Genomic DNA, 15,260 nt, shown 5'->3' with positions numbered 1-15,260 from the left:
CAGGGAAAGGAGTTTATACTAACAAATCAACAAAGTTTATCTTTGAAAATATCCTTGACACGAAGGCCTCTATTTTCGCTATTTCAGACATTTCTACTCGTGGTCGGTGTGGTGGGTGTGATGGTGGCTGCAATTCCTTGGACTGCTATACCTGTGATTCCCCTTGGCATCATTTTCTTTTTTCTTCGGCGGTATTTCTTAGAGACATCACGAGATGTGAAACGCCTGGAATGTACAAGTGAGTACCAGGGCTCTCACGTTGGGAGGGCAGTGCAGGCTGTTTTCCATTCATACTGCAATTAACCAGACCCCTGAAACTCTGCAGACTGTTCTGTGGAATTTCTCACTGTTAATATTAGGTGATTGAAAGTTCTAGCCCCTGAGAGTAGGTTTTGGCCCTTAAGGCAAATGGAGCTGTTGGTGGGTCAGATGCACTTTGCATTTTAGCCCAAGGAGGATGGATGTGAGCACCATGAGGACAGGGACCATTTCTGACATGTTTACGACGTGCTTCCTTACACAGCGTATTACTCTATTAATACTGTTCTTAAAAGTATCTCATCATGTTGAAACCAATGCAGAAGGAAAACACAGAATAGCATTGAAACATGTATATTATCATATGTGAAATAGATCGCCAGTCCAGGTTTGATGCATGAGACAGGGTGCTTAGGGCTGGTACACTGGGATGACCCAGAGGCATGGGATAGGGAGGGGGTTGGGAGGGGGGCTCAGGATGGGGGACACATGTATACCCATGGCTGATTCATGTCAATATATGGCAAAATCACTACAATATTGTAAAGTAATTAGCCTCCAATTAAAATAAATTAATTAAAAAAAAAAAGCTGAGCATTGAAGAATTGATGCTTTTGAACTGTGGTGTTGGAGAAGACTCGTTAGAGTCCCTTGAACTGCAAGGAGATCCAACCAGTCCATCCTAAAGGAGATCAGTCCTGAGTGTTCATTGGAAGGACTGATGTTAAAGCTGAAAGTCCAATGCTTTGGCCACCTGATGAGAAGAGCTGACTCATTTGAAAAGACCCAGATGCTGAGAAAGATTGAGGGCAGGAGGAGAAGGACAGAGGATGAGATGGTTGGATGGCCTCACCAACTCAATGGACATGAGTTTGGGTAAACTCCAGGAGTTGATGATGGACAGGGAGGCCTGGCATGCTGTGGTCCATGGTGTTGCAGAGAGTTGGGCGTGACTGAGTGACTGAACTGAATTGAACTGAAAGTTACCAGAAATGACAAAGAAAGGAAAAGATTAGGAAAAGGAAGGGAGAACTCAGGAAATGTATGTCAGAAGTAATATATTTGAAAAATACATTCTTTCACATGTTCTAGTAAGGTGAAGTTGTTAAAAGTATTGAAATATGTGTGTTAGTCGCTTAATCATGTCTGACTCTTTGCAACCACATAGACTGCATACCACCAGGCTCTTCTGTCAGTGGAATTCCCTAGGGAAGAATACTGGAGTGGGTACCACTCCCTTCTTCAGAGTATCTTCCTGACCCAGGGATTGAACCCAGGTCTCCTGCATTGCTGGTGGATTCTTTAATGTCTAAGCCACCAGGGAAGCCCTGCTGAAAAGATAAGCCCTGTTATTTTTAGGTTTGCTTTTTGTCATTATCAGGATTTGGAGTGACAGCACACTGTTTGTGTACCCCTTTCTCAAAGCTATTCATATAAATGATGCTGAAAATAATGCCCTAGGAGAACTCAGGAGGGGGATATGTCCAGTATGCATTTAGTTGATTACTCCATTCACCGTCCTAATTTTAGAATAATGGGGAACAGAGGTGTTCCTTGTGGTTCTGTGGATAAGACTCTGTACTTCCACTTCAGGGGCCACCACTTCAGTCCCTGGTTGGGAAACCAGATCCTGCAAGGTGCAGCAAAAAAACAGAATAGTGGGGAACACATTTTATGATTCATTAGTCTATTCTACAGGTAATCACAGATGATGAAATAATCAAATTTCTCTTATTAATGCACATATTTCATCAATATTAAAACAAAAATAAGGAAAATAGATGTTATATATATTTTTAAAGTTAGAAAAACAATGGCCAAAAAGTAAGGAGAGAATATGTTTATATCAGAGACCTCAACCATGAATAATTATTGCAAATTTATACCAACTTAACCTTCTAGAAACCAAGCCAAGAACAGATACATATTGAGTCTCGTGATTCTCTGTATCTACTAAGTGGAGAAAAAAAAAAAAAATCTCAGTTCATCCAGTCAAAGGAGTTGTTTTATTGTGGCATTTGTATGTTTTGTTTTTAATAAGAAACACTTGAGGTACTTACCTTTATTTGCAAAATGGATAGTGATCATCAGTTTCATAAAATCTGTAGAAGACATTTTCACTCATCAAGAGAAGCAGCTAACCTCCTGTGAGGTCGAGTTTGGCAAGGTGTTTTGATGGATGGGGAGCAATAGAGTCCAGGTGAGTGTGCAGTTCTCCCTATATGACTCAGTAGCATGGTAGGACCTGGGGAGGCAGAAGAGGAAGTGATGAGCTCCATCCAGTCTTCTGTGTAGACAAGGCTGCAGACCTTTTATGGTTTGAGGCCACTCATGAAATAAGTCATTCAACAGTTTTGTTGCAAAGCAGGTCTCTGGTACATTGATAGAGGAATTGTTCCAGAAAGAATATTTGAGAGAATTTCTGCCTGGGGCAAGGGCCATTTCCCATTCATATGGAAGGGGAGAGATGGGCTCCTTCTGAGGCTTTTGTCAAGAAGCAGTACAAGATTTTCTCAGTATTTGATCTGGAGATTCTGAAAACTTTGGCACTATCACTGTGGATTATTTGGATTTTTTGCACCCAGTAGGCTGCAACAAGTTAGACAATACATTTAATCCAGGTACCCCATCCTGCACACCTCAGATAACCACATGTGGTGGCCAGTTGACTAGAATGTTTGTGTTCTCTCTCTGGGTGGTAGTGGTGGGGGTGATCAGTCCCTAAATCGTGTCCGACTCTTTGACCCCGTGGACTGCAGCACGCCAGGCTTCCCATTCCCAGTCCTTCACCATCTCCCAGAGTTTGCACAAACTCATGTCCATTGAGTTGGTGATGCCATCCAACCATCTCATCGTAGGGCTGAGTAGATGGTCACTTGGCCCCGAGCCCAGGCTGTCCTCCCCAAGCCCAGGGCTTCCCATCCCCTGTGAGCCCCAACTTCTCACAGGAAGGAAGCCTGCTCCTTCATTCCTTATTGAACTAGGAACACTAAACACCAGAGGAAATTCTGAGTCTTTTACCTGTTTATACCTCAACCCCTCCTAACATGCAGTGCCCAGGTGCATGTCGGTACTTCATGAACTGTCACCAAACAGATATTCAGATCCTGGACTAAGAAGTGAGGACCTGAGAACAGTGTGGAGTTTCCCCCTTGATCCTTTTCCCATCATTTTATAAAATCTCTGTAGCCTCCTGTAAGACGCATTACTAACTTTCTGTAAATAACCTCCTTGTACTAACAGGTCTTCTCTAAGAGATGCATAGGTAACAAAGTGATGTCAGTATTTCTTGCTGATACAACACAAGTTATTACTCACCCCAGACAGAGGTCACAGGCTCACTATGTGCCCTTGACAACAGCAAGTTACATCCTCATTCACAGTGGTGAATGAAAACCCCACCAGGAAGTGTCCTCCCTGCCTGGCAGCCTGCAGCCCACCTGTTTCCTGACAGGCAGGAGCCTGACCCTGGTGCTCATGGTCAGTGTGCTGTTAGAGAAGATGGCAGGAAACAAATGGTCAGTGATGTGACACCAGGCCCAAACCCACATGATGTCACTCAAAAGAGAATGGACACTAAGGCCAGTGTCAGATTCTGCAAGATTGATGTGAGTGTCACTTGCTGCTGTGACCTCTGAACACCAGGACAGATGTCCATCAGGTTCCCAGAGTGGAAGTCAACCATTCAGAGGCTCCTCATCTGCCGGGTCCTCCAGACACAAGGGTGGTGCAGCACCAGGTGCTCCGTGACCTGCACAGAGACTCTTGGTGCAGGTACAAGGAAAGGCCAAGGATGGGGGAGATGGCAGACTGTCTGCTCCCTTACTCATCTCACCCTGTCCTGTGTCTGGCTCTGGTGAAGGGTGGAGGATGTATTGACTCTATCCCAGCCCTTAGGTTACTCATCTAAGGTGGAACAAAACACAGATAGCTCATCAAAATTCAGTGTGGTGAGGACTCTAATGAGGAATTAAATTTTAAAATTCTACTGATTCAAAAATTAGTGAATAGTAATTACTCAGCCATGAAAAAAAATGAAATATTACCATTTACAGTAACATGGATGGACTTAGGAAGTATGATTATTAGTAAAGTAAGTCAGAGAAAGATAAATATGATATTACTTATACATGGAATCTAAAAATAACACAAATGAATCTGTACACAGAATAGAAATAGACTCAGAGACATATAAAACAAACAGTTGCCAAAGGGGATTGGGAGAGAGGGAAGAACAAATTAGAAGTATGGGATTAATAGACACACTGCTAGATAACAACAAGGAATTACTGTATAGCACAGGGAATTTTATGCAGTATCTTATAATAATATGTAATGGAATATAATCTTAAAAAATATCTGAATGACTATACTATATCCCTGAAATTAACACATTATTGTAAATCAACTATACTTCAATATATTTTTAAAAAATGTGAACAATTTCCACCTGGTAAGATGCCAGAAAAATTTAGAGGGAGGCATGTTTGAGAGGATCCTGATGAAAGAACAAGAATTTATTTATCTAAATCAAGCTGTGATTTGAATTTGATCAAAGATAGTTTCACGGAGAATCTTTCATTCCCAGGTCATTAAAGTGAAGCTCGGTGTGAGCAGGAGTTTAGGGTCACATGGAGGATTCCCTTTGGTGGGACGTGTGATCACAGAGCCCGGGAGGCAGTGGTTTCCTCGCGTCCAGCCTCCCTGACTTTCTCCGTCCTGTGTCTGTCTCTGTTTCCCCAGCATGGAGCCCGGTGTTTTCCCATTTAGTATCTTCTCTCCAGGGACTCTGGACCATCCGGGCATACAAAGCTGAACAGAAGTTTCAGGAAGTGTTCGACGCACACCAGGATTTGCACTCAGGTCTGTAAGTTTCTGGAGATGATTTCTAAGGATGAGATCTGCTGCCTTCTGAGGCTGACTACATCTCGGGTGGTCTGGCTGGCCAGCATCTCTCTGTGTGCCTCCCCTTATCTCCCTCTGCATACCTGCCTCCCCCACTCCTTCCTCTCAGCATCCCCTCTGTACTCCCTTCTTCCCTGTCATCCCCAGCTTTTCTCCCCTGACTGGCTTGCATTGTCCTTGCGTCACTGTGCCCTGTGGACTTCTGTCTCTTTAGGGCAAGAGTCAGCAAACTCTTGTTTGCAAAGATCCAGATAGAAAATATTGTAGGCTTTGTGTGCTATACTGTATTTGTTGCAACTACTCATCTTTGCTGTGGCACAAAGACAGGCAAAGATAATACATCAGTGAATGGCTGTACCTGTGTTCCAATAAAACTTTATTTACAGAACCAGGTGGTGGCTGTTCTTTCCCTCCAGGCTATGGTTTTCTGACTCTTTTCAGAGCATGGAGGGTGGCAGAAGTGATTAAGGAAAATAATTTCCTGATTTGCTACCCACTTGATTATGTTTTTTATCAGTGAAGTTTTTTTCCCTAGGTAGAAAATTCAGGATTTTCTCCAAGTATATAAAATTCAAGCCAAACTTTGCAATTATTATTGTATTTTGAAGATAAAATTGCATTTTGAAAGTCACATGCAGATCCTGTTAACTGATGGTCATATAGACATTGGCTCCTAAGAATAAACACCGCAGGCCCTGTAATGAGGGCAGAAGGTTCTGGAAACACTGTGAGCTGTGCTCTCTGCTGTGTGAGAGCTGGCAGCATTCGGCCCTGTGAGAGGATGATCTTCACACTGAGGCCCAGCACTGTAAGAAATGCACTGATGAGACGATTTTTCTGTCTTCCTTTTTGTGATTGTGTTTCTGTTGATAACCTGTGGGTTGACCTTTTCAGTGCATGCTTCCTGGACTGATTCCTGTGTGTCCCATACATTGTCTTGTGTTAGAACCTAGTTTTCTTGAATCTTCAGGTTTCTTGGGTGTGTAACTTTGCTGTCCTGCCTGTGTAAAGTCTTCTGTAGCTCAACTGAGAAAATGCTCTCCCTCATGAGAAGCAGCTAACATGATTTTCTGTTTATGTATTACACTTGTTATGATTCACAAATCCAGAGGCTTGGTTCCTGCTTTTGACGACATCCCGATGGCTCGCTGTGTATCTAGATGTCATCTGTGCCATCTTTGTCACTGTTGTTGCCTTTGGGGCCCTGATCCTGGTAGAATGTAAGTACAGATGTGAATATTTGTGATATGGTTACAGTTTATAGCTTGTTTATAGTTATTAAACTCTTGTCATCTTGTCTAATATATACTCTTTGGTTCTAATGGATAGTATTCAAGTGTCTGCAGTATGTGAATCCACAGTGTGGTCCATGTGAAGTCATTTGTGTTTTGATGAGAACTTTTATCTTTTTTTCCATTTACTTATTTATTTACAGTAGGTCCTTGTTGAGACCATTAAAAAATTTTTTTTGGTGTGTGGTTGATTTACAGTGTATTAGCTTCAGGTGTACAGCCAAGTGAATCTTTTATACTTATATCCACTTTTATAAAGATTCATTTTCCATACCCCATGAACATTGGGATGCATGTAATTCTTTAGTAATTTTCATTTTGATTAATACTTCAAATGAATTGTCATTTAGAAAAGAATTTCTGTTTTTGACTTTAGGAATCCTCAGGAGCAAAGACCAGGTATGAACATGCCTGCTCCAGCAGACCAGTGGTGCCTTGGGCCCCTGCTTTGGCTTGCCCAGGCCATTCTTTCATTTCTATTTTAAATTTTATTGGGGTTTAGTTTGTTTACCCTGTTGTCTTAGTTTCAAATGTATAGCAAAGTCAGTCTGCTATCAGTTCAGTTCAGTTGCTCAGTCATGTCTGACTCTTTGTGACCCTGTGAAACACAGTATGTCAGGCCTCCCTGTCCACCACCAACTCCCGGAGTACATCCAAACCCATGTCCATCAAGTTGATGATGCCATCCAACCATGTCATCCCCTTCTCCTCCTACCCTCAATCTTTCCCAGCATCAGGGTCTTTTCCAATGAGTCAGCTCTTCACATCAGGTGGCCAAAGTATTGGAGTTTCAGCTCCAGCATCAGTCCTTCCAATGAATATTCAGAACTGATCTCCTTTAGGATGGACTGCCAGTCCTTGGACTCTCAAGAGCCTTCTCCAACACCACAGTTCAAAAGCATCAATTCTTCAGTGCTCAGCTTTGTTTATAGTCCAACTCTCACATGACCACTGGAAAAACCATAGCCTTGACTAGATGGACCTTTGTTGACAAAGTAATGTCTCTGCTTTTTAATACTCTGTCTAGGTTCTTCATATCTTTCCTTCCAAGGAGTAAGCGTCTTTTAATTTCATGGCTAGTCACCATCTGCAGTGATTTTGGAGCCCAGAAAAATAGAGTCAGCCACTGTTTCCACTGTTTCCCCATCTATCTGCCATGAATTGATGACCAGTTGCCATGATCTTAGTTTTCTGAATGTTGAGCTTTAAGCCAACTTTTTCACTCTCCTCTTTCACTTTCATTGGGGAGGGAGGTGGGAGGGGGGTTCATGTTTGGGAACGCATGTAAGAATTAAAGATTAAAAAATAATAATAATAAATAAAAAAAATAATAAAAATTAAAAAAAATAAAAAGAGGCTCTTTAGTTCCTCTTCACTTTCTGCCATAAGGGTGGTGTCATCTGCATATCTCAGGTTATTGGTATTTCTCCTAGCAATCTTGATTCTAGCTTGTCCTTCCTCCAGCCCAGTGTTTCTCATGAGATATCCACTATTTTTTAGATTCTTTTCATATATAGGTCATTACAGAGTTCTCTGTACTTTACAGTAGTTTCTTATTAGCTATCTATTTTAATATTTTATATATAGTAGTATGAATGTATCAATCCCAGTCTTCCAATTTATCCCTCCCCTCCCTTATCCCCTGGTAACCATAAATTTGTTTTCTACATCTGTTACTCTACTTCTGTTTTATAGATAAGTTCATTTGTAGCCTTCTGTTATATTCCATATATAAGCAGTATCATATTCTATTTTTCTCTGACTCACTTCACTCAATATGAAAATCTATAGGTCCAGCCATGTAGCTGCAAATGACATTATTTCACCCTTTGCTATGGCTGGGTAATATTCCATTGTATGTATGGCACCACATCTTCCTTATCCATTGCTCTGTTGATGGACATTTAGGTTGCTTCCATGTCCTGGCATTGTAAATAGTGCTGCAGTGAACATAAGGGTGGATGTATATTTTGGAATTATGGTTTTCTCTGGGTATATGCTTAGGAGTCGGATTACTGGATCATATAGTAGCTCTATTTTTAGTTAAAAGGTACCTCCAAATTGTTCTCCTTAGTGGCTGTACCAGTTTGCATTCCCACCAACAGTATAAGAGAGTTCCCTTTTCTCCACATCCTCTTCAGTATTTATTATTTATAGACTTTTTGATGATGGTCATTCTGACTTGTGCGAGGTAAGACCCCACTGTAGTTTTTCGCTTTTTTCATTTTTTTTCACCATAGTTTTGATATGCATTTCTCTAATAATTAGAGATGTTGGCCATCTTTTCATGTGCTTTGTGGCTATCTGTATGTCTTCTTTAAAGAATATCTGTTTTAATATTCTGTCCATTTTAGAAATTTTTTTGTTTGTTTATTTATTTATTTATAACAGTGAACTGCAATGAACCATTTGTGTATTTTGGAGAGTAATCCCTTGTCAGTCACTTCATTTGCAAATATTTCCCCCCCATTCTCCAGGTTGTCTTTGGTATTTTTTATGGTTTTCCTTGCTGTTCAAAAGCTTTTAAGCTTAATTGGGTTCCATTTGTTTAGGTTTTATTTTATTTTGTTTTCATTAGGAGATGGTTTAAAAAAAAAAAAAAAAGCTTGCTGCAATTTATGTCAGAGAGCATTCTCCCTGTTTTCATTTAAGTTTTGTAGTGCCTGGTCTTACATTTATGTCTGTAATCCATTTTAAGTTTATTTTTGTGTATGGTGTTAGGGAGCATTCTAATTTTATTCTTTTACATGTAGCTGCCCAGTTTTCTCAGCACCAATTATTTAAGAAACTGTCTTTTCTCCATTGTATATTCTTGCCTTCTTTACCATAGGTGACCACAGATGTGTGGGTTTACCTCTGGACTTTTGTCCTGTTCCATTGATCTATATTTCTGTCTTTGATGCTAGTAGCATACTGTTTCAATTACTGTAGCTTTGTAGTATAGTCTGAAGACAGGGAGCATGATTCCTCCTATCTTCATTTTTCTTCTTTGTTTTTCCCAAGATTACATTGGCTATTCATGGTATTTTGTGTTTCCATACAAAATGTAAATTTTGTCCTAATTCTGTGAAAAATGCCATTGGTAATTTGATAGGGATTGCATTGAATCTGTAGACTACTTTGAGTAGTTTGCTTGTTTGTTTGCAGTAGGTCTTCACTGAGATCTTTTATCTTTTTCTCTTTCTTTGAATGGGTTGAGGCCTACATAACTGTAGCAAGATTACCTTCTGAAGATTCCAGGTAGTGTTCTGTAGTTGGATGAAGAGAACCAGATACAGCTTAGGTTTTAGGTTTTAGCTTTGGGGCTACGTGGATCTTTTGGTTGTAGGGGTCTGGTGTACTGGGGTGAGAAAGATTCTCTGTGGCAAAAACAGTATCCCCATTACTATGTGGGTCCCAGGTGAGCAATTGTTGGAATGTGTGTCATGAATTCATCATCCCTCACTATCCATAGCAATAACCCTGAATCACAGTGTTTAATAATGGAAAAATGAAAGTAATATTTTAGATTTAAAAGCACTGGCTCTTAGAACCCACTGCCTTGTTTTTGTGATTTCAACTTCCACTACATTGGACATAGAAAGTGAAATTACATAATTATAATTGAAATATAAGGACAAAAATCTGAACAATGACATCTTCACCTATATTATACAGCCAAGTGTATCTCAATCCAGGTGGGATTAATATGATAAAGGAAAAAAATGGTAAGGACCTAAGAGAAGCTGAAGAGATTAGGAAGAGGTGACAAGAATACACAGAAGAATTGTACAAAATATATCTTAATGACCTGGATAACCACAATGGTGTGGTCACTCACCTAGAGCAAGACATCCTGGAGTGTGAAGTCAAGTGGGCCTTAACTTCAAAGCATTACTATGAACAAAGCTAGTGAAGGTAATGGAATTCCAATTGAGCCATTTAAAATCCTCAAAGATGATTCTGTTGAAGTGCTGCACTCAATATACCAGCAAATTTGGAAAACTCAGCAGTGGCCACAGGATTGGAAAAAGCCAATTTTCATTCCAATCCCAAAGAAAGGCAATGCCAAAGAATGTTCAAACAATCATGCAATCACACTCATTCTGCATACTAGTAAGGTTATACTCAAATTCCTTCAAAGAAGACTTCAACAGTACATTAACAGGAACTTCCAGCTATACAAGCTGGGTTTAGAAAAGGCAGAGGAACCAGAAATCAAATTGCCAACATTCACTGGGTCATAGAGAAAGCAAGGAAATTCCAGAAAAACATCTGCTTCATTGACTATGTGAGAGGCTTTGACTGTGTAGATCACAACAAACTGGAAAATTCTGAAAGAGATAGGAATACCAGTCCACTGTGCCTTTCTCCTGAGAAACCTGTATACAGGTCAAGAAGAAACAGTTAGAACTGGATGTGAAACAATGGACTGGTTCAAAATTGGGAAAGGAGTCTGACAAGGCAATGACAATATATTGTCATGATGTTTATTTAACTTATATGCAGAATACATCATGCAAAATGCCAGACTGTGTGAAGCACAAGCTGGAATCAAGATTGCTGTGAGAAATATCAGTAACCCCAGATATGCAGATGATACCACTCTAATGGCAGAAAGTGAAAAGGAACTAAAGAGCCTCTTGATGAAAATGAGAGAGCAGAGTGGAAAAGCTGGCTTAAAACTCAACATTCAAAAAACTAATATCATGGCATCTGGTTCAATCTGGGGTAAAATTGAAAGCAGTCACAGATTTTATTTTCTTGGGTCCAAAAAATCACTGTGAACTGTGACTGTAACCATGAATGAAAAGACGTTTGCTTCATGGAAGGAAAACCATGACAAATCTAGACAGAATATTATGGAAATACAAAATACCTTGAATAGCCAAAGCAATCTTGAGAAAGAAGAATGGAACTGGAGGAATCAGCCTGCCTGACTTCAGGCTCTACTACAAAGAAACAGTCATCAAGACAGTATGGTGCTGGCACAAAGACAGAAACATAGAACAATGGAACAAAATAGAAAGCCCAGAGATAAATCCACACACCTGTGAACTTTTTATCTTTGACAACAGAGGCAAGAATATACAATGGAGAAAAAACAATCTCTTTAATAAGTGGTGCTGGGAAAACTGGTCAACCACCTGTGAAAGAATGAAACTAGAACACTTTCTAGCACCATACACAAAAATAAATTCAAAATGGATTAAAGATCTAAATGTGTAAGACCAGAAACTATAAAACTCTTAGAGGAGAACATAGGCAAAACACTCTCTGACATAAATCACAGCAGGATCCTCTGTGACCCAGCTCCCAGAATATTGGAAATAAAAGCAAAAATAAACAAAGGGGACCTAATTAAAATTCAAACTTCTGCACAACAAAGGAAACTATAAGCGAGGCGAAAAGACAGCCTTTGGAATGGGAGAAAATAATAGCAAATGAAGCAACTGACCAATAATTAATCTCAAAAATATACAAGCAACTCCTGCAGCTCAATCCCAGAAAAATAAACGACCCATTCAAAAAATGGGCCAAAGAACTAAACAGACATTTCTCCAAAAAAGACATACAGATGGCTAACAAACACATGAAAAGATGCTCAACATCACTCATTATCAGAGAAATGCAAATCAAAACCACAGTGAGGTACCATTTCATGCCAGTCAGAATGGCAGTGATCCAAAAGTCTACAAGCAATAAATGCTGGAGAGGGTGTGGAGACAAGGGAACCCTCCTACACTGTTGGTGGGAATGCAAACTAGTACAGCCACTATGGAGAAAAGTGTGGAGATTCCTTAAAAAAACTGCAAATAGAGCTGCCTTATGACCCAGCAATCCCACTGCTGGGCATACACACCGAGGAAACCAGAATTGAAAGAGACACATGTACCCCAGTGTTCATCGCAGCACTGTTTATAATAGCCAGAGCATGGAAGCAACCTAGATGTCCATCAGCAGATGAATGGATAAGAAAGCTGTGGTACATATACACAATTGAATATTACTCAGCCATTAAAAAGAATACATTTGAATCGGTTCTAATGAGATGGATGAAACTGGAGCCGATTATACAGAGTGAAGTAAGCCAGAAAGAAAAACACTAATACAGTATACCAACACATATATATGGAATTTAGAAAGATGGCAATGATAAACCTGTATGCAAGACAGCAAAAGAGACACAGATGTATAGAATAGTCTTTTGGATTCTGTGGGAGAGGGCAAGGGTGGAATGATTTGGGATAATGGCATTGAAACATGTATATTATCATATGTGAAACAAATTGCCAGTCTAGGTTCGATGCATGATACAGGATGCTCTGGACTGGTGCACTGGGATGACCCAGAGGGATGGGATGGGGAGGGAGGTGGCACGGGGGTTCAGGAGCGGGAACACATGTACACCCATGGTGGATTCATGTTGATGTATAGCAAAACCAATACAATATTGTAAAGTAATTAGCCTCCAATTAAAATAAATAAATTTATATTAAAAATAAAACAGCAAAAATAAAAAAATAATAAAATAAAAAGCAGAGACATCACTTTGCCAACAAAGGTTTGTATAAGTGAAAGCTATGTTTCTTCAGGTAGTTGCCTAAGAGTTGTCAACAGATTTACATGTTGGGCCATTAAGGCTGAGAGGGCTGAAGAATTGATGCTTTCAAGCTGTGGTGTTGGAGAAGACACTTGAGAGTCCTTTGTACTATTTGTAAGATCAAACCAGTCAATCCTAAGGGAAATCAACCTTGAATATTCACTGGAAGGACTGATGCTGAAGCTGAAGCTCCAATACTTTGACCACCTGATGCAAAGAGCTGACTCATTAGAAAAGACCCTGATACTGGGAAAGATTGAAGGCAGGGGGTGGCATAGGGTGTGATGATTAGATAGCATCACCAGCTCAATGGACATGAATTTGAGCAAACTCTGGGAGATAATGAAGGACTGGGAAGCCTGGCGTGCAGCAGTCCATGGCGATACAGAGTCAGACATGACTTAGTGACTGAACAATTACTGTGTTAGTTTTTCCTAAATTCATAATATTTTTAAAATTTTACATATTCATTTGGCTGTACTGGGTGTTAGTTGGGGCGCTCGGGATCTTCAGTCTTAGTTGTGACAGGCAGGACTTTAGTTCCAGCAAGTGAACTCTTAGTTGTGGCATGTGGAATCTAGTTCCCTGACTAGGAATCGAACCTGGAACCCCTGCCCTGGGATCTCGGAGTCTTAGCTATTGGACCACCAGGGAAATCCTGCATAGTGGGTTTAAAAAAATTTTTTTTAATGTATTGTCTCATACAGCAGGAAGTGGTATTATTAGTAATGCTATCATTACATGCAAATAATTTCAGTGTTATCAAGGAGTCTTCTCACTACTATATATAAAATAGGTAACTAAAAAGGACCTACTGTATAGCATAGGGAACTCTATTTAATACTCTGTAATGATGTATATGGGAAAATAATTTTAAAAGAGCAGATCATATATATGTCTGACTAATTCACTTTCTAGTATACCTGAAACTAACACAACTTTGTAAATCAACTTTATTCCAATAAAAATCATAAAAATAAAGGAGTCTTCTTTGTAGAGTGACAGAAGGACCTGTGTGAGGGGTTGATAAGGAGACTGACTATTCCTCTTCTTCCTCATTTAGCCTTGGATCTCAGGCAGGTTGGTCTGGTCCTGTCTCTCACGCTCACACTCACGGGGATGTTCCAGTGGTGCGTCAGGCAAAGTGCCGAAGTTGAGAACATGGTGATATTTATCTTTCTGTTCTTAGCCTTTCCAGGTCTCCTTGCTGTTAAATGGCATAAAAGCAAATCTTATGTAAAATAATAAAAACTGTTATTTTTACTTAATTTTACAAAGTTTTTTACATTATCCTCCATCTGCTTAAGGGCTTTCCTGGTAGCTCAGATGGTAAATAATCCACCTGCAATGCAGGAGCCACAGGAGACTCAGACTCAATCCTTGGTTTGGGAAGATCCTCTGGAGAAGGGAATGGCTACCCACTCCAGTATTCTTGCCTGGAGAATCCCCATGGTCAGAGAAGCCTGGCAGGCTACAGTCCATGGGATTGCAAAGAGTCAGACAGGACTGAGCGACTTTCATTTTCATGTTCCATGTGCTTAGAGTTAATGTAAAATAAAATATATACATATTTTTCTCAGTCATATGTATGCCATGACTGAAGGTTTTATATTTATCACAAACTGTCTTCAAATACAATAAATGTTTCTGTAGGAGGGAGGTTCTGAAATTCTGGAGACAATATAAACTAATTTCTTAGCAGTTTGTTTATATTTGTTTCTTAATGGGTAGTTCCTTATTTTTGGTAAAAGAAAAGAATCCAGTATTTTGAGGTTTATTTACTATGTTCATTCACCCCTTCCCCATTTTAGCATTTATTCTTGTGTGTGTTGAACACCTGAATTTGCTGGTGGCCCTTCTTCCTGACAGGACAGGCTTCCTCTCAGAGTGTGCTCTCTAAAGTGTGGAGTCATGGTTGTTTAAGAGGCCTTAGTCAATAAGTAAATTAAACACTTTTGAATATTTGTACCTTCCCCTAAATGGAGAAAAATAATAAAAATGAAAATTTTCCATTTCTTTCCTCTAACAGAGTAGAAAGTGACTGATTATTAAAATGAGGTTTGATGACTGTCCAGTTCTGCTCATCTGTAATACGTGGCCCTTCTGTAGCCACACATACTGATTGGTGTCCATAAATGTTCTTTTCATAGAAAAAATTCTCTTGTTTTTTATTCAGATGTAAAAGGTAGATCAGTAAAATTTTACCATTCATTTCTCTAATT

At 39.8% G+C, this 15,260-nt stretch overlaps 1 protein-coding gene across 2 annotated transcripts in view; it reads left to right on the top strand.

Annotated features, from left to right (window-relative positions):
• The window catches only part of LOC102180583 (multidrug resistance-associated protein 4-like), a 171,679-nt gene that overhangs the window by 107,231 nt on the left and 49,188 nt on the right, over window positions 1-15,260 (top strand). For both annotated transcript variants that reach the window (XM_018056323.1, XM_018056322.1), the window contains 4 exons: window positions 88-238; window positions 5,002-5,121; window positions 6,273-6,383; window positions 14,102-14,202. In XM_018056323.1, the coding sequence (XP_017911812.1) occupies window positions 88-238; window positions 5,002-5,121; window positions 6,273-6,383; window positions 14,102-14,202 (483 nt within the window). The remainder of the gene's footprint in view (window positions 1-87; window positions 239-5,001; window positions 5,122-6,272; window positions 6,384-14,101; window positions 14,203-15,260) is intronic.

The sequence above is a fragment of the Capra hircus genome, chromosome 12 (assembly GCF_001704415.2).
Source record: "Capra hircus breed San Clemente chromosome 12, ASM170441v1, whole genome shotgun sequence".
Lineage (NCBI taxonomy): Eukaryota > Metazoa > Chordata > Mammalia > Artiodactyla > Bovidae > Capra > Capra hircus.
Note: the sequence above shows the minus strand (reverse complement) of the source record. Positions and strands in the feature narration are given on the sequence as shown.